Source organism: Ictidomys tridecemlineatus, chromosome 10, assembly GCF_052094955.1.
Source record: "Ictidomys tridecemlineatus isolate mIctTri1 chromosome 10, mIctTri1.hap1, whole genome shotgun sequence".
Classification (NCBI taxonomy): Eukaryota; Metazoa; Chordata; class Mammalia; order Rodentia; family Sciuridae; genus Ictidomys; species Ictidomys tridecemlineatus.
In genome coordinates, this window is record NC_135486.1 from 136189265 (window position 1) to 136215878 (window position 26614).

At 57.9% G+C, this 26614-nt stretch overlaps 3 protein-coding genes across 5 annotated transcripts; 1 reads left to right on the forward strand and 2 right to left on the reverse strand.

Moving 5' to 3' along the window:
* Positions 1 to 5356: 5356 nt before the first annotated feature.
* Positions 5357 to 10112, forward strand: Msln (mesothelin). The gene is made up of 14 exons (XM_005323635.4): positions 5357 to 5593; positions 6015 to 6058; positions 6226 to 6272; positions 6974 to 7097; positions 7179 to 7372; positions 7549 to 7639; positions 7707 to 7806; positions 8046 to 8245; positions 8324 to 8479; positions 8670 to 8812; positions 8890 to 9017; positions 9367 to 9461; positions 9657 to 9843; positions 9930 to 10112. Exons 1-14 carry the CDS (start codon positions 5509 to 5511, stop codon positions 10016 to 10018), a joined length of 1683 nt encoding a protein of 560 aa, XP_005323692.2. The 5' UTR covers positions 5357 to 5508; the 3' UTR covers positions 10019 to 10112.
* A 258-nt stretch (positions 10113 to 10370) lies between these two features.
* On the reverse strand, positions 10371 to 21265 carry LOC101967754 (mesothelin-like protein). Its single transcript, XM_040277790.2, has 16 exons — positions 20515 to 21265; positions 19782 to 19967; positions 18661 to 18781; positions 17562 to 17682; positions 14590 to 14675; positions 14372 to 14498; positions 14108 to 14298; positions 13598 to 13688; positions 13284 to 13425; positions 12891 to 13090; positions 12668 to 12823; positions 12469 to 12596; positions 11801 to 11931; positions 11637 to 11731; positions 11179 to 11437; positions 10371 to 10828 (listed from the first exon to the last, which is right to left on the reverse strand). Exons 2-16 carry the CDS (start codon positions 19906 to 19908, stop codon positions 10629 to 10631), a joined length of 2175 nt encoding a protein of 724 aa, XP_040133724.1. The 5' UTR covers positions 19909 to 19967; positions 20515 to 21265; the 3' UTR covers positions 10371 to 10628.
* Positions 21266 to 23542: 2277 nt separating this feature from the next.
* On the reverse strand, positions 23543 to 26560 carry Rpusd1 (RNA pseudouridine synthase domain containing 1). 3 transcript variants are annotated; one of them, XM_078024385.1, is made up of 6 exons: positions 26363 to 26498; positions 25833 to 26260; positions 25599 to 25722; positions 25332 to 25434; positions 25093 to 25194; positions 23543 to 24706 (listed from the first exon to the last, which is right to left on the reverse strand). In XM_078024385.1, the coding sequence occupies exons 2-6, from the start codon at positions 26129 to 26131 to the stop codon at positions 24297 to 24299; spliced, it is 1038 nt and encodes a 345-aa protein (XP_077880511.1). In that variant the 5' UTR covers positions 26132 to 26260; positions 26363 to 26498; the 3' UTR covers positions 23543 to 24296. The 3 variants fall into 3 exon arrangements, with proteins under 3 accessions (XP_077880511.1, XP_077880512.1, XP_040133242.1); XM_078024386.1 differs by lacking the exon at positions 25833 to 26260 and having other exon boundaries at positions 26363 to 26560; XM_040277308.2 differs by lacking the exon at positions 25093 to 25194 and having other exon boundaries at positions 25833 to 26503.
* Between the last annotated feature and the right edge of the window lie 54 nt (positions 26561 to 26614).

The following is a 26614-nucleotide window of genomic DNA, read 5'->3' on the forward strand; positions in this document are numbered from 1 at the left end:
AAAAAAAAAGTACGATCCACCAGGCAAACAGAGAGGAAGCAGCATTGTGACTGCAGACTCCAGACAGACAGACTGACTGCAGGCCAGGGGTCAAGAAGCGCTTCTGGTAAAGATGGAGGTGTCAGCCCTCTGGGAAGAGAATCACAGCTGGCCACCTGACAGCAGCACACAGAGGCTGGCAATGGCAGGAGGGGGGGGGCGGGGGGGCGCACCTGCCTCTGGTCACGGTGCATCACAGCACCCCTCCCTCAGCGAGTGCTAGGGTGATTGGGAGCAGAGTCCCACCCGGGCACAGGTTGTGCCATTGGTAGAGTGCAGGCAAGACAGACCAAATGCTGCTCTGCAAAGCAAGTCCCAAGCTCAAGAGGGTTGGATTTATTGAATGTTCAACAATCAATCAATAGCAAAAGACTATGTGGGAAGGGCTGAGGCTGTGGCTCAGGGGTAGAGTGCTTGCCTAGCATATGTGAGGCACTGGGTTCCATCCTTAGCACCATATACAAATAAAATAAAGACATTCTGTCTATCTACAACTACAAAAAAGAAAAAAAAGATTACATGGGAGGCTGGGCACAGTGGCTACACCTGTATTCCCAGCAGCTTGGGAGGCTGAGGCTGGAGGATCGCAAGCTCAAGGCCAGATTCAGCAGTTTATTGAGACCCTAAGCAACTTAGCAAGGCCCTGTCTCCAAATAAAAAGTAAAAAGGACTGGGGAGGGGCTGGGGTTGTGGCTCAGTGGTAGAGCACCCCTGGGTTCCATCCCCAGTGCCAACAGTAAAGTGAATAAAACTTAGAGGGCAAAGCAGTGTGTTTGGGGTGTGATGACAGCAGTGTCCATGTCACCAGACAGCAGTCATCACAGGGATGTGCCCAGCACAGGAAAATAAAGGTAGGGAAACTCAGAAATTTGAGTAGAAGATCTCATTGCAACAGAGCACTTCACACAGATGAAGAGAGGGGACGAGGCTGCAAGTCAGTGACGTTTCCCTGTGGCTCCTTTGTCAGCCAAGCAAAGAAAGCCCTTTACTGTGGGTGGCTCAGTGGGAGGCTGCAGCAGAGGAAGCAGAGGAAGCAAGCCAGAGGAAGCAAGTCTAAGGCTACCAGCCTTTTAGCACAAGGGTGTTCTGAGAGAGAAGAACTGAGAACTACAACAGTCCATCAAAGCAAGAGAATGGCTGGAAGTCCTTTTCCGGGGCTCTTGCTGAGTAGACAGATGCTACTGCTGATCTGAGGAGTCACACCCTGGAGGCTGAGCTGGGCACTGGAAACCAGCCCCAAGCAAAGGCGGCAAAGAACTACAGCTGCAGGCAGGAGGATCTGCAAGTTCAGCAAGACCCACTCAGTCTGAGAGGACTGTGCTAATAGGTGCCAAACTGACCATGGTTTAGAAACCATGTGAGAGCAGAAATACGAACTGGATGGGCAGAGTCTGTGAGAACCTCAAGTGCCTATGGCTGGCCATGGCTTCTCACCATCGTGCTTGGTCCTGCTGTGAGAACTTGGTCAGGGGTAGATGCTGACTGTCCTGACCTGCCCCCACTTGGAGCAGGTCATCAGGGGATAATGGCCTGGGTGTCCTTCGGGGAGGAAGAACCTGTCTTGGCTGTTCTCCAGCACATGTGGCTTTGGGGTCCAACATCTGCTGGGAACTCAGAGGTGCTTCCTAGAGAATTCATCCCAAAGTCACAGGGAAATGGCTCTTGAGCAAGGCATACACTTCATTACCATCACTTTAGTAGCTAATGCTACTGAATCCCAAGCAGCTGGTGTCAGCTACTTCCTGTGCAGCCATAGTTGAAACAGGAGCCCAGTCTCCATTACCAACCACACTTGCAGTGGGTGCTACTGCTGTTCTTCCCCTCCTCCTCTTCTCCTCCCTCTCCTACTCTCTTCCTTCTCCTCTCCTCTGCCTTCTTCTTTCTCCTTCTCCTCCCCTCTTATTCCTCTTCCTCCTACTTCTTGTTAAGATGCTGAGGCAGGAGCATGGCAAGTTAGACCAGCCTGGGCCACTTAGCGAGACCCTGATTCAAAATGACATTTAAAAAGGTTGGGGTGTGGCTAGATGGTAGAGGCTTGCCTAGCATGTGTGAGGCCCTGGGCTCCATTCCCAGCAAACACACACACACACACACACACACACACACACACACACACACACAAATCAAGAGCCAAAGTTATCTTGGACTGTCCTTAGCCCTTTTTAACAGCCATTTACTGTCAACCAAAACTGACACCTTTTGAATTCCCCTTGAAACTCTGGGAACATGCCCAAACCCTGATACCTCCAGTGTCCACCAGCCTGGTGCTGAGACTGGGATGAAGAAGAGATGAAAATGACATCTGAATTCTGCAGCAGGGACTCCCCACCTTTGGGACCTTGGAGCCACCCAAAGTCCCTTCTGTAGTCGCCAACTGGACACCGCCCCTGTGTGTCCTGTAAACCCATGGATTCTTGACTTTCTTTCCTCCTGTGACTATATAAGTTCATGTGACCCCTTCCCCAGTTGAAAGTATCCTTTAGGGTAACCTGAATCTGTGCTCCTGGGTCATAGTTACTCATAGTGGGCTTGGAATAAGCGATTTTCTTATTATCCATGAAGCAGGGTTGTTTTACAGTGGCCTCAGGAGAGCACCTCCCAGATGGTGGAGCATTCGCACTAACAATCTGATTAAGTATCTGTAACTGATTGTGATGACAGGAAATTAGCTTTGAGCCTCATTTGAGATAAATGTTATCCTCCAAATGATCCATTCTCCTCTCAAGCAGGCCTAAGTTGCAGTTTGTATTCCATTGGTATTCATATATATATATATGTGAGTGTGTGTGTGTGTGTATAAATGTTTGTGTGTGTATATATATGTATATATTTTAGTTGTAGCTGGACACAATACCTTTATTTTATTTATTTATTTTTATGTGGTTCTGAGGATTGAACCTAGTGTCTCACACGTTCTAGTCAAGTGCTCTACTGCTGAGCTACAGCCCCAGACCCTCCATTTGTATATGTTGAGTTCATCAATAAAAGTGTGGACTTCCCTGTATCTCACATGTACTTCCTCTAGCACTTTCCAGATGGAAAGGATGTTTTAGAGGGCACTTCTCTGTTGACTTTTGTAAACTGGTATGGCAACTGGCAGCCTTGTTGAATTCTGCACTAATTAGCACTGGGTTCAACTGTACAGAACAGCACCCACTCTCAGGAAAAGGTCAGATATGGACGCGGGGCATACTCAGTCCAACAAAAAGAAGCCTTTCCGGGTTTGTGTTGGTTTTTGTTCTTGGTGCTGGGGTGGGAGCCAGGGCGTTGCATGCTGGCAGGTACTGCACCTCAGAGCCACCCAAAGTACCTTTGCAGCTGTGGAAAGCAAGGACAGATTCCACACTGGGAATCAGCATCACAGAGCCATCCTAGGGGCTGGTTGGAGGTGAGGGCCTTTGGCCACAAGGTCACTCCACTAAGGCTGTGGTCCAAGGCTAGGAAGGAAAGGCCAGTGGCCGGGCAGGTTGATTCCAGTGGCCCTGCCATTTTGGAGCACAGGGCCCTGGTGGATTCACCTCCTGTAGTCCCTGCTTACTGTTCCTTGCCATAGTTTCTCCTCTTCATGTTGCCTGAGTCAGGAGCACATGTGAAAGGAGCCAGCAGGTCCCTGGAGCTGTGACCTGGCAGTGTGGCCTGCAGAGGCCCACTGAGGCTCTGGCTGGGAGTCCAGCCCTTGGCTTGACCTATGACTTTGGCCACTCTCTGTCTCAGTTCCATCCCCTGAAAAATGGAAACACAAGACTCCTTGGAGCCGGGGCCTGGTACTTCCACCCCACCCACAGAGCAAGGGAGCAGTCCTCCTCCCCAGGTGGCCGGGGTCTGACCTGTGCAGTCTGGCTGGCTCCCTGGCAGGGTCTCCACCCGCACATTCCTATGGCATGAGCAGCGCCTCTCCCAGCCGCCAGGCCGCCAAGCCTCATTTGTTCCCTTGACAGCCTGGGACACTGTCCAGCTTCTCTACTCCCCACTTCCCAAGTGGGGAAAGGGAGGCAGAGGGGCTGAGGTTTGCCACTCACCTGGATCCTCAGCATCACCTTGGGCAGGGCCCATTCAGGCCCTGGGGAGGGTCCACTCAGAGCCTCAGGGCCTGGGGTTGTAAGGGACGTGCATCAGGACACTACACCCAACCGTGGCCAGAGGTGGGAACGTGGAGGCACCCCACCTAGGCTCGCTCCCACGTTCCCAGAACTTCCTTAAGCAGACTGTCCAGCATTGCCCACGCCTAGAGAGTGGTCCACACCCTGTTCCCTGCATACTCTTCGCCCACTCCCACCTCTCCCTTGCCGTCCTCCCTGCCCGGGGCCTGCAGAAGCCTGTGGTGATGTTTCAGCCTATAGAGCAGGGTCTGCCCCAGGCAGGTGTTCCCTGGGGCGAGGGATGGGCGTTGGAGGAGACCCGAGGTGGACACAGGCAGCACAGCACGGCCAGTCAGACAAGAGCTTCGGTCTGCAAGTGAAAGGAGCACCGCGGAGCGGGGCACAGTGAGGGCCCACTCCAGCCCTGTTCTTCCCCTAGGGTGGGGCTGTGGGCCCCTCTGGGACAGTATCCCATTTACCTGGGAATCTCAAGACAATGGGTGGGTGTTTTCCAGGAGCCACAATTCCTGGGGCTAAGCTCAGTATCCAGACTCACAAGGGGCTGGTGGGGGCCTGGTCCACGTGGGGTGGGAGACAGGGCCTGGGTCATGCACATTCCAATGTGTATGTGTGGGAGTGGGTGTGCCAGGAGGAGGTCAGGCAGGGCACCTGCACTGGCCCCTCCAGCCGGCCTGCCCTGCCCTCCATGGGTTCTCCCTTCCTGCACTCTGCTGCACAGGGAGAGCTGTAAGAACTCCCCTCTCCTGCTGTCCTCAGGGGTCATCTCTGTGCTGGGAGCAGGATGGGATAGCCCTGGCTGAAGACCACCCCTACCCACAGTCTCCCTCAAAGTACTCACTGAGGCCTGGCCTCAGCAACGAAGGGGATCTGCCTTCCTTTTCCATCACATGAGGGCCAGACCTTGGGCTGGGCTGTGCTATAGGTCAGGAAAGCCAGAACCATGTCCTGCTGGGAGCTCTTGGCTGTTGTGGGGTGGGCTGGTCTTGCCCCATCACACATGGCTACATCAGCCTCACACTCCGCTCCAAGGAGCTTGTGGTCTGCTCAGTCCCCAGATCCACTGGGCATAAAGGAACAATTGTTATCAAGGTAGCACAGTGAGGCCAAACTCTCTCCGTGGCTAGGCCCCACCCAAGGGTCCTGGAAAAGCCCAGCTCTCTGCTGGGGGCCAGGCTGACTCAGCTCCAGCTCCCCTCCCTGCAGGAGGGCTGGCTTCCTGAGGGGCGGGCCAGTCTGAGAGCAGGGCCAGTGGCATAGACGCTCCTGCCTGTGCCCAACAGGCTCAGCCAGAGCTCTCCTGGCCCAAAGGCCCCTCACTTGCCTGGTGGGGATCGGGTGGGGACATCAGAGGCACTGTTGTCCATAGGACATGGCCTTGCCCACAGCTCAACACTCCCTGGGGTCCTGTGAGCCTGCCACCCATGGCAGGCTTCTGCTGCTGCTCCTTAGCTTGGGTGAGTCCAGTGGTGGGCTGTGGGTTGCCAGGGAGAGGGGGAGGGCAGCCCTGGGCCCTTCGTGGGTCAGAACCTTGGGGAAGCCCCACTGCCCTGTGCCTTCTCCCCCATTGTGGGCAGGAGGCTTGTGTCCTGGTGGGGCTGGGGCTGAGCATGACCTGGTGCCCAGGAGAAGAAGTGTCCTGCCAGGGGAAGGATGCGGGAAGCCCTGGCTCTCTGTGCAGCTCAGATCCCTGCCTGGCAGCCTGCACTACGGCACCTTGTGGTGCAGGGGCCTCAACTTTGTCTCCATGTCCTGTAGGCTGTGCTGGGTGGGACTGAGAAGAGGTAGGAAGGGGAGAGACCTCCTCCCTTCCCAGGTTGGGGTCTACCCGAGAAGCCCCCAGCCCTCCCCTCCAACCTCATGCCCTCTACCTCACAGGGTGGCTGCAACCTCTAAGGACTCAGGTTACAGAGATGGGACAGGTGAGGGGCTGGTGGGAGAAGGGCAGGGCTCCGGGTCATGGGTGGAGGTGGGTGACAGCTGTTCTCCCCCATGCCCTGGAGGAGGGAGCTGTGGGTACCAGGCAAAGGTGGAGTGGGCCAGAGAGGCACAGGCCTGGGGGAGCCGTCAGCCTGGCCTTGTCCCCCAGGCTGTGCTCCTGGACCCAGGCTTGGTCAACACCAGCAACGCTACCAGGTAGGTCTTGACCCTGCAGTCTTTGAGGGCTTGGTGCCCTTACTGGTGGCCAGGTGCCAGCCACAGTTTGTCCTCAGCCTTCATCCCCACATCCTCTCTGTCTACTCTCTGTCCCACCCCCACGTCCCCTGGAGAGAGCCTGAATCTCTCTGTGCCCCTCTCTGCCTGGAGGCTCAGGGGTAGAGAGGCATTGACTCCCAGAGGAATGACTCCTTGCCCTTCTGAGTGTCACCTGGGTGAGGAGCCCAGGGGGACGCTGCAGGAGGAGGGTTACTGTGGGAGGGGGTGCACACTGCTGGCCCAGCCAGCCTCGCCCCAGCCTCCTCCCTGGCTTCCTGGCCTGAGTGTGCAACACGCCAGGAGGGGCCCTGGCCACAGAGCAGAAGAATGCGGCACTCAAGATGGTCAGGTCAGTCCCCACATGTTCCCCTGGGCCTATTGGGATGCTGCTGCCAGAGACTTCTGAGCCAGATGTCCCTGTCCCTGGTGGCTGAGCTGCCTGGCAGGTCGCCTTTCCCAGCACCTCATCCCCAAGGACCTGGATGCTTTCCTCACTGGACATGGTGCCCTTCCTCAAGTAGGGCCTGTTCCTGGGCTTGGTTACCCTGTGCCTGGGGACCTCAAAGTGCAGGGACTTGGCTCACCAGGGGGCCCGCAGGAGGCCTAGTGCTCAGGGTGCCTGACCCAGACCCTCTGCGCAGTCCAGCGCCAACCCCGGGGTCCCAGGCCTGTGCACGCCTCTTCTCCCACATCACCAAGGCCAACGTGTTCCGACGGAGAGCTTCGGAGCGGCGGCGGCTGCTGCTTGCAGCCCTAGCCTGCCAGGTTTGGGACAGGGTAGGGGCTGCAGGCAGTGAGGGGGGCTCGGCCATTCCCCAAGGCACTGAGGCCCCTGCATATATGCAGGGCGTGCGCGGCTCCCAGGTGCTCAAGGCGGATGTGAGGGCTCTGGGAGCCCTGGCCTGTGACCTGCCTGGGCACTTCGTGGTGCACTCAGCTCCAGTCCTCCTCCCCTGGCTGGCAGGCTGCCCAGGGCCCCTGGACCAGGGCCAGCAGGAGGCAGCCAGAGTGGTTCTGCAAGGTGGAGGACCCCCCTACGGGTAAGTGGATGGTGAGTGCACAATGGGTAGCCACAGCTGTGCTGGGTGCCAGGGCCAGCCGTCCATCATACCCTGTCAGCGTCCCCGCGGGGTCCCCATCACAATATCTGTCCAGGGCAGTGCTGGGATTGCTTCTGTCCCCTATTAATTCTGGACGGCCCCCTGTATCTGGACAGGCCCCCGTCGAGGTGGTCAGTCTCAACGCTGGACGCTCTGCAGGGCCTGCTAGCTGTGTTGGACCAGCCCATCATCCAGGATATCCCCAAGGTGAGACCCCGGCCCCCTGCTGCAAAGCCTCTGGGCTATGAGGCTCAGCCACCCACTCTGTCCTCAGGATGTCCTGGCTGCTTGGCTGCTGCGCCACTCCAGGGGCCCATCCTGGCGGAGGCCAGAGCTTCCTGCCACCCTCATGAGGCTCCGGCGGGACACACAGGGTAAGCCCCTGCCCTGCCCGTTGGGCATCAGGCTGAGGCAGAATCCCAGGGTTGGGGTCTCAGTGGTCCCCCTCCCCCGGCCCACAACCCTTCCTGGCTCTTCAGCTGGTTCCCTCATAAACTCAGAGGGGATGGAGCCGCCCCATTTCTCCTGTGGGTAAACTGAGCCCCCAAGTCTCCCAGACAACATGGGAGGAAGGAGGGGTTGCCGATGGCCCCTGACTAGCCTTCCCCTGCAGAGAGGACCTGCCCCCAGAAGCAGGAGCCCTGCCCCCCCGGCCGGAAGCCCCAGGTGGTAGATGAAAACCTCATCTTCTATGAAGAGTGGGAACTGGGGGCCTGTGTGGACGGTGCCCTGCTGTCTACCCACATGGACCTTGTGAATGCGATCCCCTTCACCTACCAGCAGATCCACACCCTCAAGTGCAGGCTAGACCAGGTAGTTGATGCCACATGCTACTGCCTGCTGGCCTCACCCAGGGAGTGGCCCTGGCCTTCATGGTCACCTTCTCCACAGACCTACCCACAAGGCTACCCTGAGTCCCTGGTCCAGCGCCTGGGCTACTTCTTCCGCTATGTCAGCCCAGAGGACATCCACAAGTGGAACCTGACCTCCCTGGAGACTGTGAAAGCCCTACTCAATGTCAGCAAAGGGCAAAAAATGGACAAGCAGGTGACCACCTGCCTGAGGGGCATTGGCACGGGGCTATGTGGCCTGATGATGGGGCATCAGGGGACTCTGGACTCTGACCTGGGGGAACACAGCACAGTACTGTTCAGCCTGGAAGGACAGCTTAAAGTTTGCTGGCTGGTAGGGGTCCATCTCTCCTGTTCCAAGGCACCTCAACAACCTCCTCCCACAGGTGACTGCCCTGATTGCCCGCTATGTGCTGGGAGGTGGCCAGTTGGACCAGGATACCATGGGTAGCCTGGCTGGCTTCCATCCTTCCTACCTGTGCTTCCTCAGTGCTGAGCAGCTGCACTCTGTGCCCTCCAGGGTCATGTGGTGAGTCACAGTCCTCTGCAGGGCAGGGTGGGCATGCTGTGGTCCCCACTCACTGCTTGGCCCTACACTGTCCCCAGGGCCATCAGACCCCAGGACCTGGACTCATGTGGCCCTAGGCAGCTACATGTCCTCTACTCCAAGGCCCGCATGACCTTCAGGAATATAAGCCAGCCTGAGTACCTTGGAAGGATCCAGGCTTTCCTGGGTAAGCTAGGGCACCCTGGCAGGTGGGCAGAGCAAAGGGCAGGCAAGACCCCTATTTGCAGTGGCCAGTCAAGGGCCTCCCTGAATGCCCTCTGTAGGCGTGAGGGGGCAGTCCCCCATATCCTGTCCCCCATTCCTCCAAGTATGTGTACTTAAGACGGTGAGCTCTGACTCTGAAAGAGCTCTGGCCCTTTTTGGTTAGAGGGTTAGGTAGCTACCAGGCAAAGCCAGGACCAGGACTCCTCGGGAAGAAGGAGTCTTTTTAAGAAGGTGGACTTTCTGTAGCCTGTAGCAGAGGATGGGGCTGGGGTATGTCATATGGCCTCAAGTTGGGGGTCCTTCCTGCACAGGTGGGGCTCCCATGGAGGACCTGAGGACACTCATCCTGCAGAATATGACCATAGACATGGCCACATTCAAGAAGCTACCGGTTGAGGCTGTGGTGGTAGGTCAAGACGGGACAGTGGGGTGCGACCTCTGGCTGGGCAATCAACATGCCAGGGCCAGCCTGTCTGAGAGCCAAGTGTGTACAGGCTGAGGTCAGCAGGAAGCTATGGGTGGAGGCGTAGGTGGTATAGGTACAGTGGCACCCCATCTTCTGGGGCCTGAAGACACTGATGAATGCCTGATGGTCTGGTAGGGTCTGACCGTGTCTGAAGTACAGAAACTTCTGGGGCCACACGTCAGGGACTTGAAGGCTGAGGAAGAGGACAGCCCAGTGCAGGACTGGATCTCACAGCAGCGGCAGGAGGACCTGGACAGGCTAGGGCTGGGGCTCCAGGGTGGCATCCCCAATGGCTACCTTGTCCTGGACCTCCGCTCCCGAGGTGGGCCAGGGGGCCTGGTCAGAGTCCAGGGAGGGTGGGGGGAAGGCAGAGGGAAGAGGGGGTCTGAGTCACCCCTCTCTGTGCAGAGGCCTTCTCTGGGGCATGCTCCCTCCGTGGACCTGGACTCTTGCTCGCATCCATCCCAGCTGTGCTCCTGGCTTTGACTCTGAGCTGAGGCCACCTCTTCATCTGCAGCAGGTGGCAGTCAGGTGGTTGCTGTCAAACCCTGAGGGTGTTTGAGCTCAATAAACAGTAGCATCTGCCCTGCAGGCATGTCCTGTGATGTCACTGGGCCAGGTGGGAGGTTGTGGCTTTTGGGCTTCCTGTGACCCTATAATCTGGGGTCCATGTGGTCAGCTCTCTCACTCTCACGAAAGAAGAGTCCAGGGTGGGCCTCTAGGCTGGGGGTGCTGTTTAAGAGGCCTTCCTGTTGTGATTGATGGTGTTGCCAAGGTGGTGGACACCTGCTGGGCCCTGGTAATAGGGTCCCTGTGTCCCCTCTGGGACCTGAGCAAATACACAGGTGGCAGGATAGCCTTACATTTTATTCTGATCCACCAGGGAGAACAATGACCTTGAAGTCCTGTCCAGCCCAGGTGTCCTGGAGGAGGCAGGAGACTTGGGCCTCATCTTCTGTCCCACCTGGGCTTGTAACTGGTCAGGTCTCTGCTCCTGGGAGCCAAGGCATGAGGGGCCAGCCCTGCAGGCCTCCTGAGAGGTGGGACACAGCTGTCCCCCTGGGGCTTAGGGTCTGAGCCACAACCTGGGCAGGTGGCCAGCTCCACCTAGCAGCCCCCTGTTTCCTGCATGTGGTGCCTGTGGGCCTGGTCACCCTGGGGCAGCACTGTCTGCATTGGCCAGGGTCCTGGTGCTCCATGAGCAATCCCCACTGGGCTCAGAGATGTGCGACGCAGCAGCAGCCACAGAAGGCCAGAAGGCAGGGCCACAGAGAGCGGCAAAAAACCCAGGTGGACTGGGGGGCTTCCTGTGGGCAGATAGGGAGAGGACCTATTAGTTCCAACCAGAAGCCACCTGCAGCCCCCCTGGGAACCCCTGCTTTGGGCTGCTAAGTGTGGGAAGGCCAGTGAGGACCCTCTGCAACTGTTCTTCTAAGCTCCTCAAGGACCCCAGAGCTTCCCCTCACCCATTCTGCAGATCTGTGGGTTTAGGAGGAGGCACTGTGTCCTCAAATGGGTCAGCAGGCAATGGAAGGTGACACTGTGCAAGCCAAAGGCACTTAGAGGCCGATGTGAGGGGAAGCAAGGTGGACACAGGGACAGCCTAGGGTCTACAGAGGGCCCTGGGCCCAGAGGGGAGTAAAGGTGTACACTGTACCTGCAATGGGGGTCGAGGTGTAGTTCTCAGGCAGGCCTGAGGTGGAGGTCAAGTGGAGTGTGGGGTGGGTGATGCTGGGGGGCTTGCTGGCTGCATAGGAAGGGCTGGGCCCAGGGTGGGAAGCGTCTAGGCCCAGCTGATCCCGGGCCAAGCTGCTGAGGCTCCGCAGCCAGGAGCTGACCGTGGGGTGGCTGCGGGCCTTCTGCAGGTCCCCCACATTCTGCCCCAGCAGGGTGGTCACGTTGCTGACACTCAGGCTCTGGGAGGGAGGCAGGAGGGTCTCAGGGCTGCCTCTGTGGCTGAGGAGGACCCCACAGGGGCAGTGCTTCCTGGGACAACACGAGGAGGGGCACAGAACACCTCTGGTCCTCTCACTCAGGACTGTGTGGACCTGGGTTCTGGGGCACCTGGGCCTGCCAGCCCTGCCCTGCCTCCTCTCTGCCAGGGCAGCCCCCCACCTGGAGCACTCGTGGGTTGAGGTTGGTGAAGGTGTCGATGTCCATGGAGACATTGGCCTGGGCCAGGTGCTGCAGCTCCTCCACTGGGGCACCACCTGGGGGGGCAGTGATGAGAAGGGGCAGGGGGGGCTTCTGGGAGGGCACCACCCACAGGCGGGGCTCACCCAGGTAGGGGCGCATGAAGCGGTAGTAGTCAGCCGTGGACCTGGTGTTGTGGAAGGCCTCGCGAGCCTTGGCAAAGAGCACGTCCTTCTGGCTCTGAGGGCAGGAGGAGATGTCCAGGACCCCAGCCAGCCTGCAGAGTGTGAGGCTGTGAGCCCCCTGAGAGACCTTCTGCCCTCTGTGCTGGGTTGAGCAGGTTCCCCCAAACTTGCATCTACCCAGAACCTCAGAATGTGACCTTATTTGCAAGTAGGGTGTTTGCAGAAGAAATCAGATTAAAAGACGAAGTCAGACTGGATTAGGTCATCCCTAAATCTGGGGTCCCTATGGGAACAGAGGAATAAGGACACAGACACAGGGAGAAGGCCATGTGAAGGAGAGGAAGGGTTCACAGGAGCACCAAAGCTTCAGCCATGCTGGGGACTGGAAGCACCATGGGAGAGTCCTGCTGATACCCTGACTTGGGACCTCTGGCCTCCAGAGGTTCTGGAGAACACGTTACTTATTTCAAGTCACCTAGTTTGTGGTACTTTGTTACCGTGGCCCTAGGACATGAATGCACCTCCAGTAGCCCAGCCCAGACTGGATGGGTCTCCCTCCTGAGCCTTGGTTTCCCCTGGTGACCCTTGCCAGGTGGGTGGCCAGCTGTGTGGCTCTATGGGAGGCTCACCGGAATTCTGAGGGCTGGATGGTCTGGATCTGCTGGGGGCTCATCCAGCAGAGGCGGGAGCCCCCGATGGCCACCAGAAGGGCACTGGTGACCGTACCATTCTGGTCCAGGAACTTCTGCAGGACTGCCTGGGAACAGGGACAGGGTCAGTGGGGCTAGGTGGACCAGACAGCTCCCCAGCCACCCCCAATGCCTTCACCTCTGTCTGGTTCTCCAGAGCCACATCCGAGGCCAGTAGGGCCACAACCGTGTCCATGGATGTGATGTTCCACTGGCCTATCTCAGTGCGTGAGAAGAGGTAGACCAGCGAGGTGATGAGCCGCAGCTGGTCCTCAGGGATGCCCTGTGGGTAGACCTGAGGCAGGCGGTGAGCTCAGTGGCCCAGGCCCCGCTGCCTGCCCCTCGGGGGTCTGTCTCTGTACCTGGGCCAGCTTGGCCTTGATGATGCGCTGGCACTCGGCAGGCAGGGGGTGCTGCAGCAGGGGGTCCAGGTTGGCCCTGAGCACGGGGCCTCCCAAGCACGACTGGAGCTGGGCGCAGTCATAGTGCACCAGGAACAGGTTGTCACGCAGTGTGGCGGCTGTGATGTTGCCATGGGTACAGGGCCTCCCGGCAGGGTGGGCTAATGACCAGATCCATTAGCCAAGGCCAGAGCTGAACACCTCTGCTGGCTCCAGCCCATCTCCACACTGACCTCCACTTCTGACCTCATTAGACGTTGACCACATCCCAGATTCACCTCTAACCAACAACTTGGCCCACACCAGACCAGAGAGGAGCCTAGACTGGGGGATGCCCATGGTGTCCACACCAACCTGCACCCCGCTTGGGCCTCCAGGATGCCAATTTAGCCTTGGATTCGAGGAAGTTGGTCACGAAGTGCCTGGCGTCATGCTGGCTGAGCTGTCCTGCCCGACAGGCAGCCACCACTCTGTAGAAGAAGTCCAGGCCCACAGCCTGGCAGGTAGGCATGATATCCACACATCATACAGGCGCCTGGCCCCTCCTCCCACCCCAGAGACTCTGATGGTCTTGGGGCCCCAGAGTGGCTGGGAGGCATGGGCTGGTGGAGGAGACATCTGGCAGCACCTTACCCTGTGCCCATGGCCACTCCACTGGCACCACCTACCTCTGGTACCTGTGCCCACACATGGGGGCTGATGTAGGTGATCAGGGATCCCAGGGCCTGTAGCCCCTTCAGGTTCCAGGAGCTGGGAGGCCTAGTGCATGGGAAGGGGCACTGTGTTGGGGCCAAGGGCAACATCCCAACCCCCACCTGCTGCCCCTCCCTGAGCAGGGTGGAAGAAGCTTCCAGGAGGTTCTCAGGTGTACCCAGAGTACAGGCAGGTGCCCATTCACAGTTAGTGGAGCCTGCCCTACTGTGGGCACCCAGCCAGACAGTCAGCATTCCCCACCCTGCACCCCATGGCCTGTGGGGCCAGAGCAAGGCTGAGGGCTGGAGGCAGAAGGAGCAAGGCTGAGGGCTGAGGAGGTGAGGCAGAAGTCAGAGGTCAGTAGGGATGTGGCCATCAGTGACCCCCAGAGCCCAAGATCCAGTTGCTTCTTATCTTGTCTCAAGCAGGGGAGCCCCCAACCCCACCAACCCCTCCTCACCCTAGACCCTGTGACCCCTACCCACCCAAGCTGGGTCCTCCCACTGGCCAGCAGGCTGTTGAGGGCAACACTCTGGGCAGCAGTCAGCCGGGGACAGCGTAGCAGGTTCTGCAGTACATGAGGGTCTGAGGTCACGATGCTGGATGCCTGCATGTCACACACCAGGACCCCCAGGAGCTCCAGGTCTGAGGCACTGAGCTGCAGGTGAGGCGCCCCCTGCAGGGAAAGCAGGTCAGCACCAAGCAGAGGCCAGCCCTACTGTCCTTCCGTCTGCATTGGGGGTACCTACCAGGCAGGCCAGAGCTGTGTGTCTCAGGGTCATCCTCTGGTCAGGCAGGTTGGCCAGCAGCTCTGTGTTCCCCTGGGCAGCACGGTGGGTGAAGGCCCGGCAGTCAGCTTCCCTTACCTGGCTCAGGCTGCCGGCAGGTGGGAGGACATCAGGGAGGCAGGGCCAGGCCTCCCGCCTGCCTAGCAGGGCCCCCAGGAGCCATGGGGTAGGGCACTCACTTGTAAAAGAGCAGGAGGTCAGGCGGGTGGAGCCTGAAGTCACCCTGAAGGCCGCGCCACGTGGCAAGGTTGGCCAAGCAGCTGAGCTGGGCAGGATGGCAGCAGGTCACTCCCTGTCCAGTCTGGACTTGCCCTGGTGGGGCACAGCTCCAGCACCCCCACCAATCAAGATTGCTACATTATGTGCACTTATGAATACATAATGAATCCACCTTCGGGTGCAACTGTAGTGCCCCAGTTAGGAGGCTGAGACAGGAGGATCAGGAGTTCAAAGCCAGCCTCAGCAAAAGTGAGGTGCTAAGCAACTCAGTGAGACCCTGTCTCTAAATAAAATACAAAATAGGGGTGGGGATGTGGCTCAGTGGTCGAGTGTTCAATCCTTAGTACAAAAAAAAAAAAAGGAGGAAAATGATAAAGATGACATGCTGCGCGCGCCGCACACACACACACACACACACACACAAATTTAAAAAAAGAAAAAAGAAAAAGAACGTGTGCTCTGCAATTGTGGGATCAGGTCACCACAGATGTCACCAGCTGTGCCCATGGAAGTGCGTGGAAGTCCCAGTGACCTCGGTGGACTGGCCTGCCTCCCCTGTGGTGCTGAGATTCCTGCCCCAGTGCCCTGGTGCTCTGTGCTGGGTGCAGGCTTTCTCAGCACCACTACCTCTTCTTGCAGAATTGCACACTTGGTCCTTGCTTGGGAGTCAGCTCTGCCTGGATGAGCAGCTGCTTCCTGCTTCTTATTGACTAGTGTTGGAGTGTGGCTTCTCAGCACTGGGGATTGAACCCAGGGCCCCTCTCATGCTAGGCTGTGCAGCCCCCACACATTTACTTTTAATCTACACATGTTTACATTTAAAGTGGGTTTTTAGTGGGGTGCAATGACGCCTGCCTGTTATCCCAGCTACCTGGGAAGCTAAGGCCGGAGGATCACAAGTTGGAGGCCAGCCTGGGCATCTATCTCTATCTCAAAATGTCTCAAGATGACTCTGTCTCAAAATGAAAAATAAAAGGGGCCGGAGTGGACTGGGGATGTGGTTCAGTGGCAGAGCATTTGCCTCACACGAGTGAGGCACTGGGTCCGATTCTCAGCACCACATCAAAATAAATAAACAAAACAAAGATATTATGTCCATATATAACTAAAAATTTTTTTAAAAAAGGGCTGGGGTGCAGCTCAGTGGTAGGTGCTTGCCCAGCATAGCTGAAGCCCTGGGTTCCATCCCCAGTATCTCAAGCATCCACACACAAAATGATAAATAGAAATAGTCTTTTGTAGACAACACAGGTTTTTTTTTTTTCTTTGTATATTTTGTTTTGTTTTTGGTACCGGGAAATTGAACCCGGGGGTGCTTTATCACTGAGTCACATCCCCAGCCCTTTTCTTTTTTTTTTAAATAACTTTACTTATTTATTTATTTATTTTTATGTGGTGCTGAGGATTGAGCCCAGGGCCTTGCACGTGCGAGGCGAGCGCTCTACCGCTGAGCCACAACCCCAGCCCCCCCAGCCCTTCTCATTTTGAGACAGAAGCTCATTAATTTGCTGAGGCTGATCCAAACATGTGATCCTCCTGCCTCAGCCTCCCAAGTCTCTGGGGTTACAGGTGTGTGCCACTGTACCAGGCTAGGTCTTCTTTTTTGATCCACTCTAACATACTGTTCTCTCTCTCTCTCTCTCTCTTTTGCACTGCTGGGCATTGAACCCAGGGTCTTTCATGTGCTAGGCAAGCATACCATCTTTCAACTGGCACATTTAGACTATTGATGATATTCAAAGTAAGTATCGGTATCGTTAGATTAATATCTACCATATTTTAAAACTAGTTCTGTGAGTGCTCTTGAGGCATTCTAAGGAATTCATCAGCTATCTGTAAAACATTCCTGTGATGCTTAGAGCAGAATCCACCTGAACACCGGGAATGGACGGACAACCTGCTACTAGGGGTTTCACTTCCCCTCGAGCCTATGACTCCACAGCCAGCCAACTCCATGAGTACCTTAGAGACACTTCTCAGGGCTCCTTTTTAAGGACCAACTGAGGAAACCACTCAGTCCACATACATATCTGATCAATCCCCAGCACCACCAAAACAAAACCAAAGCCAAGAACCCATTCTGCACGGTTGGAAGCACCCTGAGGAAGGGCAGTAACCAGGCCAGGGGCCAACAAGAAAGGAGCAGGGCTTGGAGACTGCCTCCTGCAGTTTGAGCCTTCACATGGCGGTGGCAATGGCTAAGGCCTTGGGCAGGCAATGCTGGCACAACCCAAGGCTTGGAAGCCAAGCGGATCCTGTTTAGAGAAGGCCAGAGGGAGAGTCCCCAAGAGCTCGGCATTTCTCTGGAGGAGTGGGGTCTTTCTACTTTTCTGCATTTTCTGATTTTTCTTGAGTATGTTTGCTACTAATTTTATACTGGGACACAGTGCCCTTTCAACCTAGCATGCTTCCTGAGTCTCATGGCCTCATGGTCTCATGGCCCAGGATCCTTAGGCACGCCCCAGGGAGAGATCAGTGGGCTGCAGAACCCACTTTTGGGTGTGTCCTGGAGGCCTGGAGGACCCACAGGGGGCACTATACACCAGAGGAAGCTAGGGAGGATCACACAGCCATGTGGCAAGCCCTCATCACCGCCAGGGTGGGAGGCAGAAGCATCTGCAGGCAGATTGGCTGACATGGCCAGGGGTCTACCTTGGACTGAACTGAAAAGCCAGCCCAGAGGAGTGACAGCCCATCACAGGGGGCCAGGCATCCTGTCATGGTGGCCCCAGGAGCATTGTTCTTGGTGGTTTTGAAGCTGGCAGATTGGTGCCTGCACTCCCAAGCCCCCTGCCCCAGTCCAGTCCCTGGCACCCTCCTGCCCATCTCTGCTGGGGTCTGCTTGGTGCAAACCTGTGCCCACCTGTAGGCCCTCCTCCAGCAGCCTGGTTCCCCCTCCATACCCATGCGCTCTGCCTCTGTGAAGGCTTACCTGCCAGGCTTTGAGTGATACCTGCTGGGTGGCCAGGCACCTGATCAGAGCCGAGAGATGCTCCTGAGGCAGCTGGCTGGCTGGCTGGCACCAAAAGTCTTGCAGGAGGGAGGTTTTGACCCTGGGCAGGAGGAGAAGACAGTGAGGGGCTCAGGGATTGGGAGGGGCAGACCCAGGTACAGTGCGTGGGATTGGAGTCATACTGCCTCCCAGCACCAAGGGAGTAAGAGGCAAGATGTGTCCGGTCATGGTCAAGGTCAGATCCCTGCTCCTTTCTTCCTCCTCCTTCCTCCCTGAGTACCTCATCGGGGCCAGACTTCTAGCTGCTTGGGGCCTACATGTGGCAACTGCTCACATGTGGGGCCTGCAATTGCTCCCAGGGCCCAGGCCCAGCTGGCTCAGGCCCTGACCAATTTTCTGGTGTCTGAGGGACGTGGAGGCACTTATGGTGTGACTGCAGGCAAGGCCATCTCTCTGAGCCTCCCTTCCTTAGGGCATGACTAATAAAATCTATACAGAGAGGGGTCTTGGGCCACATGAGCCTGGGCTTGACTGGTCCCCCTTGGGACCCTGGTCCTACCCAACCAGTCTCATTAACTGATTGATCAGTGTGCCAAGCTGAGGAGTGAGACACCTAGACAATGGGAGGAAATGACCAGGCTGGGACAGGGGGGCTGAAAGGACTCAAGATGACATGGCCTGGTCCAGCAGTTGGGGTTGATGGCCTGGAGCCACATAGGGAGACTTGGGGGCCAAGCATATGGGCCTTTGATGGTCAAGGCCTCTGTAGCTGGCTGCTACCTTGAGAACGTGGGGGACCCACTCCCACCAATGTGGGAACCAAAGCTGGACTCTGGACATACTGGGCTGTCTGGGGCCAGGTGGCTGAGTGACCTTGAAGGCAGGCCAGGTTCCGAGGTCACAGTTTGGGGTATGGTGGACCTACATGCCCTGACTGGACCTCATGTGCAGACCCTGGGCATGGTCCCTCCCTAGGACCCCCACAGCCACCCAGGACCCCTCTTCCTCCCTTCCTCCCACTCTGCCCTACCATGAATCAGCCACAGGAAATAATTTCCAGGAGAGGCCCAGCACTCACCTGGCCCAATGGTCAGCCCCAGCAATGTCCGGCTCTCCCTGGGGGAAGCCCTTGGCTTGATAATGGGAGCAGTGGGCAGTAAGGGACAGGAAGAGGGTGAGGCCCAGACTCGCCAGGGTACCTGGAACAGAACAGCCATGAGGGCTCAGCGGCAGCAGGAACGTGGCCAGTGGTATTTGGGGTCTGCGCAAGGCTCCCTGTATCCTGGGTGGGCCTCTGACCCCCAACCCCTGTCCTCCTGGAGGGGAGGCTCTGGAGGAGACCGGGAGTACATGGGCTCCTGTGCACATGTGGCTTGGTCGGATAGTGTGTGAGGTGTGGTATGCGTGTGCACGGGAGCCAGTGTGTTCTCTGGCCTGTGTGTGTGTGCAACTTCCTCCTACCTCCAGCCAGACCTCCTCCCACAGTGGCTCTGTGTCCTCACAGTCTGTTTTGAGGCTCAAAATGGGAGGAGCAGGGGCTCAGCTCCCAACTCTTCCAGAGCCCCTCACCCTCTGCACTGGGGCACAGCAGGGCTTCCCAGCAGGATTGGGGGGCCCAGTCACATTCTTGCCTTGGAAACCCAGCCCAGGAAGTGGAGGCTTGAGTCCAGGTCACCCCCTTTTCTCACTGACCCTGAACAGACCATTTAGAAAAATCTCCAGCACTGAAAGGGCACAGGGAGGGTGTCATTAGTGGAGAACCTGGTCACAGCCCAGGTAGCCCTGCCTGTGGTCTCCTGGGCTGCTGGAGCTGGGTGTCTGCCCTCCCAAGAAAGGCAGTGTGTCTCTGGGTCTCTACCCCAATCCCTGCCCATCCTTGGGGCCTGGCCTGGCCTGTGCTGGAGCTGGCAGTGGCCCCTGGTAGACCTGGCCTCACCTGCCTTGTCCCTGTTGGGACCCTGAGGACTGCACCCCTGGGGCTCTGTTCATGATGCAGTTTTGTACCACCCGGTTAGCCTCATGCTTCCTGGGGGCCTCCCCTTGTTTACAGCAGGTCCCTTAGTTTGGGCCCCTGAGGAGGGGCAACCAGAGCACGAGGCAGTCCCACAGTAAAGTGGCGGGCCAGCCACAGGGGTTTGTCATCCCAGAGTGCTCCAGAGGAGCCCAGGGTACCTCCTTCTCATGGAGGAATCATCTTACCCACTCTGGGGCCCACGGCTGAGCGGCAGTGAGCCCTGGTCATCCTGGCTGAGGTGTCCCGAGGGGGCAGGTCCTGGACTAGCAAGAGACTGTGGCAGGGGTGGGCCTCAGGCACCAAGAGGGTCATGTCCAGCGTCACACGGGATGTCTAGCCTGTGCCTGGGGCTGCAGCCGCCTCCGTCTTGCCTTTGGGAGGAAAACAATCCCACAAATAAGCGTCAGAACAAAAGGGAGTGCGGGGGAGGGGAGCTAGGGACCGGGCCTTTCTTATCACAGGTTGGCCCCTGGGACCACAGGCTGCAGCGCCTCCAATTAACACATCTCTCACAAACAGCAGTCCCGCAGGCAGTGGGGGGGAGACGCCAGCACTGGGTGGCCCAGGCAGCCCCCTTTCCCTCTCCAGGTCTTGGACACCAGTGCTGTCACTGAGACCTGAGTCCTGGGGCATGGATTCAGGCATGGAGGTCAGTGCTGCTGGCTGCCAAGTGCGCTGGCCTCTCACAGACAGCACACAGCCTCACGGACACAGCCTGTAGTTCATGGCTGAGTACTTTTGGATGTCTGGACCTTACGCGGCCTGGATGGGAGGCAGGGAAGTTACCACCTTTTGCTGGGGCTAAAATGGAGGTTTAGAGGGATTCAACTGCCTGCTCAAGGAAGCCCAGGGCCCAGATATGCAGCCTGGAGCCCTTTGGTCCAGCTGGTGGCTCCTGCTTCTGTTCCTGCCCCTCACCTGAGCAGGAAGCACATCTGTGGTTGGCAGAGGTGCTGCCTATGCCTCAGAGACAGGGCTGTTCCCTGTCACGTGGTCTTCAGATGCAGGTGTTCCAGACGTCAGTGATCCCAGCCTGCCAAGCATCTTGGTCTGTGCAGCTGAGCACTGGGGTGCAGGAGGAGTGGGACAGGGTCACTGCAGTCCCCATTCACCTTCATGCCTGACTCAGTGGGTGGCATGCAACTAAACTGCCTTGTGAACCTGACTCCTACAGTGATAGCAGCTGGACCCGCCTGAAGGGGAGGGATCTGGGCTGTGCCAGGTGATGCTGCCATATCAGCCCTAGGGCCCCATGCATAGCGGGCACCTGCTCCTCAGCCCCAGGGGAGCAGGAGGCTGAGCTCACATTTGGCAGCCACTCAGCACACGCCCCTCCCCATGGGAACCCAGCCCTGGCATTGGCACCCCTTGGGTGACGCTCCAGGTAAGCACACAGCCTCGTATGCATGCCCTTAGCCCATGTGCTCTTGCACCCTGGAGCTCATCCATGTCCTCAGGTGTCTCTGTGGGACATTAGGCACACGTGAATCAACACGGTAGTGGGTGTGGCCATGCTGCAGTGGCAGAATACAGCTGCCAGGTGTGCGCATGTGTTGCAGCTTATGGAACAGAGAGGGTGTGTGGGCACATGCCCTGAGAGCTGTGCCATGCTCAGCCCTGTCCCAGTCAATGGCACTGCTCAGGTCTCACCTGTCCTCAGTGACAGCTGCTGTGGCTTCAGAGAGCAGGTTAGGATGTCTTCAGCAGGCAGGCTTCCAAGGGGACCAGGGCAGGAGGCAAGACTGCAAGAGGGACTTCCCAACCCACCTGCTGGATGGTGCCAGCAGAAGGTTTCCTAGTCCTAGGCCACCCACTGGCAGCTTTCACATTTGCAGGCCCAAGGGGGCTTCAGGACTCCAGTGACTGGTCCAGCTGCCACATAACTTCCACCTACACTCCAGGTTTTGAGTACCCTGGGAGTCAGCTCCACAGCTGGGCTGAGCCTTATAGGGCCCACAGTTGGGGCAACAGCAGACAATGGCCCCCCAAGCACTGGAGAGGCCCAGCCAGGAGCACCATTGAGGGCTCAATAGGACACAGAAGCTGAGGCCCTGTGCAGCTCAGGCTGCCTGGGTGTCTGGAGTCCTGCTCAGCTTGGCATGGGCCTCTGGCCACCAGCTGGGCTGATACAGCTGCCCAGTGGCTCTGAGAACTACATCTGGCAGAGGTGGGGTGGAGCCATGAGGTCCAGATGGCCCAGTTTGGAGGGGACCAAGGTCCTGGGGAGTGGATTGGGGGAGGGTCCTGGGCAGGCCCACCTGAAACCCAGCAGCCGAGACTGTTTATGATTTCACCCAAGCCCTGAACTCACCCGGTAGGAACAGATTCTGGCTAGCAAGGTCTTAGGGTAGCTCTGGACGCTGAGGGGTCTGTGGGAGGGATGTCATGTAGTAGGATATAGAGGATGTGCCTCGGAGCCAGCCACTGCCTTGTCCCTGCTCTGGCAGGGCCCTGGTGGGGCCTGTGAAGGTGGCCTTACCTGTAATGGGGAGACTTTTTAAAAGTAGGGGTATTTAACTTTAGTAACTGAAAGAAACTGTTGGCCTTATTCAAGGGCTCCAAAAACCCCCTTGGGCCTGCAAATGTGAAAGCTACCAGTGGGTGGCCTAGGGCAAGGAAACCTTCTGCTGGCACCATCCAGCACGTAGGTTGGGAAATCCCTCTTGCAGTCTTGCCTCCTGCCCTGGTCCCCTTGGAGGCCTGCCTGCTGAAGACATCCTAACCCACTCTCTGAGGCTGCAGCAGCTGTCACTGAGCACTTTGTCCAAAAGCAAGCTGGAGGACATAGCTGACCTGAACTGAACACCATCTCCTAGTTCAGTCCTGAGCCTGATCAACCCTTTGGGGTGTTTTGGGATAGCCCTGCCTGAGGTCTTTCAGGGAGGGACTCCTGGGGCACCAGGGTGTGAAGGGTCTCAGGCTCAAGTCCATGTGCCTTGACAAGCAGCTGAGCTCCTGGCCTCAGGGTCCCAGGCACAGAGGCGAGGGCGGCCCCATGTGGCAGCAGTGGGCATGGCGGCTGCTGAGCCCACAGGCCACTGCCAAGAAAGTTGGACTGGCCTGAGACTATAGGGATATCCCTTGGAGAGGGGCCCAAACTGCTACCATTCAAGGAGACCCCAAGAAAATAGGAAATGAACCAGACCTCCTTGGGTGGGAAGAAGGAGACACAGGGGTATGAACAGCAGAGGACAGAAGGCTGAGGGTATGTGCCCTGAGCTGGGGGCCTGGCTTCCCCTGACCCACTCCAGGTACCTTCCCCCTTTCCTGCAGGAAGCAGAAACAATTGGCCTTGAGCCCCAGGGGGTTTCTGCCAAGGGCACAAGGGTAGCTACCTCTACTCCCAGCACTGCTGAAATCCTGCCCAGGGTTAATGTGGGGCCAGCATAGAATGCAATCTGCAGTGGGGAGGGATCAGGGGCGACAGGATAAGGCCTTAGGGCTCTGGACCCCGGGAGCCAAGACTGTGTGTGGGCCCAGACTGTAGGCTACACCAGAGACTCTGGCTGAGGCCAGATTTATGCTCCGGGAGGGTTGGGGTCCTCCAGGGACTGGACAACCCCATTTCTGCTCCCATCAAGCATACAGCCTCGGGGCTGGGGTTGTGGCTCAGTGGCAGAGTGCCTGCCTGACACATGTGAGGCACTGGGTTCGATACTCAGCACCATATAAAAATTAAAAAAAAAGATATTGTATCCACCTAAAGCTAAAAAGTAAATTTTAAAAATAAATAAACAAACAAAATAAAGATATTAAAAAAAAAAAAAGAGTCCAGCCTCCAAGGACCCTGAACCACAAGGGCTCACTGCTTATGGAGAGAGGGCAGGTTGAAGGCCAGGACCTAGCGGTGTCATGGATTCTGCTGGCTAGTGGAGATGTGCAGGAGGCAGGGCTAGCAAAAGGCAGGAGCACCCCAGAGCCCCACATCAGATACACTCAGTCACGCTTGGGATTTGGCACTGAGAATTTATTCCAAATCCTCACCCAGCTGCTGCCAGGGTGGTTGGCCAAGGTGTAGGGGACAGGAGGTGAGGCCAGGCTGTGCTTTCCCTGAAGGCATGGACTGGCATCCCACTGCTGTGTGATCCAGGAAGATGGTGGTGTGGCAGGAGCTGCAGTCAGAAGCCTGTGGGACCTTGCAGCAGAAGCAGCACCCAGAGGATAGGAGTACATGGGGAGGTGCCTCTTCCGAAGCCCCCCCATACCCCTGTGCTCCAGATGTAGGCGAGGCCAGCAGCAGAGTGCAGCAGAAGCAAGGTGTGAAGCAGGCCAGGCCAGGAAGGAGACAGGTGCAGAAGGTCCAACCAGGCTGGGAACTCAAGAGGCAGACTGGAGCTGAGTGCCTCACAACACAAAAGACAGGCAGGCCCAGGCCCTGAGGAGCCCAGAGTGAACCCATACTGGAGGCAGAGCCTGGCCCGGTCCTGGCTCTGTCCCTCGCTGCTGAGTGGCCTGGGCAAGTCTGTGAAATGCAGGCCCCAGGAGTACATCCCAGGAAAAAAAAAAAAAAAAAAAAACTATCCCAAGAAGAACCTCAGTTTCTCCAGGGCACATGGGAGGAAGCTCCCTAGCCAAGCATCTATTCCACAGTCTGAGCCTCAATCCTCCAGCAAACCTGACTACCTGGTATCCTGCCAGCCCTGCCAGTCCCTCCTGCAGACTGGCACTGAGCCAGCACCCCCTACACAGCCCAGTGGCTCTCAGTTGTCTGGCTCCAGTGTCCACTCTGATAACCACTGCAGACAAGAGGCTCGCTGTGCCTCAGTTTCAGGAGGGAGCCGGCCTGGCTCAGGCAGCAGTGTAGAGGGGCTACAGGGCCCAGGGCCACTGTCCATGGGGTCAGGGTCACAGGCAGCCCGTAAGGCCTGGACAAGTTGGTCAAGTGGCTGCAATAGGGTGTGTGGGCTCCAGCAGACATCCAGTGAGGGCAGGAAGGGGTCTGGTGTGCAGGCCTCCACGCACTCAGCCTGTGTAGGTATGCGCAAGTAGAAGGCGTGCAACATCATCCGGAAGGGCTGGTCCTCCTGGCCCTCAGCCTGCCCATACGTCAGGTCACCCACGATGGGGTGGCCCAGGGCACTGCAGTGCACACGCAGCTGGTGAGTCCGGCCTGCAGATGGGGTCAGAGGTCAGGCGGGGTGGGGCTACTGCATGCCCACACACCACCAGGCCCACGTTACATCCAGCAGGGTTCCTTGCTATGACTATGCAACCCCATGGTAATCGCTTGGGACAGGACCTTCCTGACCCTTGATAGGGATGAGACAATGAGGTGATGGGGCACAGGGCAGAAATTGCTCTAGGACTGCTGTGAGTGCACAGCCAGGGCAGTGCTGGATCTTACTGTAGAACCCAGCAAAATCCACCAGAGCACAGCCAGCAGCCAGCAAAAACCTCGTACCATTCTACTAGATGCTGGGTGACCCCAGCTGGCCATGCTGCCTGTGCCTTAGGCTCCTTTCCTTGTGACTGACCTCTGCCCCATGCTGGACACACCTGTAAGTGGCTTCAACAGCACCTTGGACGCTGGGCTGCCAGCATACAACCCATGTTCCAGGACCACCAGCTCTGTGAGACTCGGCTTTGGGTTCTCGCAACCTGGGTGTACAGAAGGGTGTGAGGGTGAGCTGGAACAGCCTCCAGACCCTGTTCAACCCCACTTGCCCATGTTGGCCATGTCCATGTAGGGTCCCTGCTGGATATAGATCTGTGGCCCCTGCCCCCGACTACCCTACCCTGTGTGCCCTCAATGCACATGGTGTGGGTCCGGCCCTCTGTGTTGTTCTTGCCAATGGCATGGCTGATGGTCATCTGGCTCTCCTGGACGTGGCCTCGAACCTGCCAAGCAGAGGAATTCATATGCAGCTCACAGGCCAGCCTGCCACTGTTGGGAAGGCTGATCCATGTGCGGCTTGTGGGGAGCTCTGGTCCAAGGGACCTGCTGAAGTGGGCTGGGAGTGCCAAGTCCCCACACCCCACCCTAGGGACTATCCAAGTCTTACCAGTGCTAGGTAGGCCTTGGTGACTCGCCGCTCCTTGAAGCACCTGTAAGCACTGCCTGCAGCTGCCTTGTTAAGGGCCACACACAGTGCCCCACTGGTGGAGAAGTCCAGTTGGTGGCAGAACCTGGGGAGAGACAGAGGGGAGAGGTGGCTGGATCCTGTCCTATCCTGGCCAGCAACTTCTTGACAGAGCTTCCCTTGGACAGAGGCCAGACCATCTAGGTGACTGTGTACCTGAACCCGTAGCAAGTGTCAGGGTCAGCTAGCTCTGGGAAGCGGTGCCGCAGCTGCTTCTGAAGGGTCAGGGTCTCCCGCCACGTTTTACTATCAATGCGCAGGTCCCAGTGCTTGTTTACCACCAGAAAGTCGCTGCTCCGGTAGACTATAGACAGGTTCTCCACGCTGCCTGGCTCCATGGAGGGGGCTGCCTCGCAGGTGGGAGTGAGTCCTAGGGACTGGGGGTGCCGGGCTCCGGGTCTGCAGCCACGCACCGTGCATCTCAGGCAGTGTGCAGACCCACCGTGCGCCTGCATCCGCAGGAGCCCTTGCTGCCCTGCACCGGGGCCAGGCTGGGGCGTCGGATGGGGATGGGAGTCCGACCAAAGTCAGGCGAGTCAGCTTTGTCTCAGGCTGACGGTAAGAGGGCCTTCTCCGCCCCAGACCTGGGAGAAACAGCCTGGGTGTCCAGCGCGCCCCACAAGCCTTCCCACGGGGTTATGGCCCGTTTCCCGAGTGGGCAGGGGCACCACGTCAAAGAGGCAGACCTCGGTTCGGAGCGCCCCTCCAGCTTCAGGACCGACAAGCAACCTGGCAGCGCCGTCCCGGCCTCGATGCCTCTGGGCCCCGGCTCCAGCCCCACGTCCCCGCGCCGGGCCACCGGGCACCCGGAGTCACTTCCCGGCCGACTAGTCTGCGCGCGCAGCCCCGCCTTCGCTCCGCCCACAGACCGCCCACGGCGGACAGACGACTGTTCTGGCCAATGGAGAGCATCCGTGGGCCCGCGGCTTCCACCACTA

Excerpts from the sequence above, each read along its gene's own strand:
- Msln (XM_005323635.4), top strand. The coding sequence starts at position 5,509 with ATGGCCTTGCCCACAGCTCAACACTCCCTGGGGTCCTGTGAGCCTGCC. Across the intron at positions 6,273-6,973 it reads AACACCAGCAACGCTACCAG|TCCAGCGCCAACCCCGGGGT; the intron begins GTAGGTCTTGAC and ends CCCTCTGCGCAG. Across the intron at positions 8,480-8,669 it reads GGCAAAAAATGGACAAGCAG|GTGACTGCCCTGATTGCCCG; the intron begins GTGACCACCTGC and ends CTCCTCCCACAG.
- LOC101967754 (XM_040277790.2), bottom strand. The coding sequence starts at position 19,908 with ATGACCCTCTTGGTGCCTGAGGCCCACCCCTGCCACAGTCTCTTGCTA. Across the intron at positions 13,091-13,283 it reads GAGGCCCAAGCGGGGTGCAG|CCCACCCTGCCGGGAGGCCC; the intron begins GTTGGTGTGGAC and ends TCTGGTCATTAG. Across the intron at positions 12,824-12,890 it reads TCAAGGCCAAGCTGGCCCAG|GTCTACCCACAGGGCATCCC; the intron begins GTACAGAGACAG and ends CGCCTGCCTCAG.
- Rpusd1 (XM_078024385.1), bottom strand. The coding sequence starts at position 26,131 with ATGCAGGCGCACGGTGGGTCTGCACACTGCCTGAGATGCACGGTGCGT. Across the intron at positions 25,723-25,832 it reads GACACTTGCTACGGGTTCAG|GTTCTGCCACCAACTGGACT; the intron begins GTACACAGTCAC and ends GTCTCTCCCCAG. Across the intron at positions 24,707-25,092 it reads GCTGTTGAAGCCACTTACAG|GCCGGACTCACCAGCTGCGT; the intron begins GTGTGTCCAGCA and ends CCCCATCTGCAG.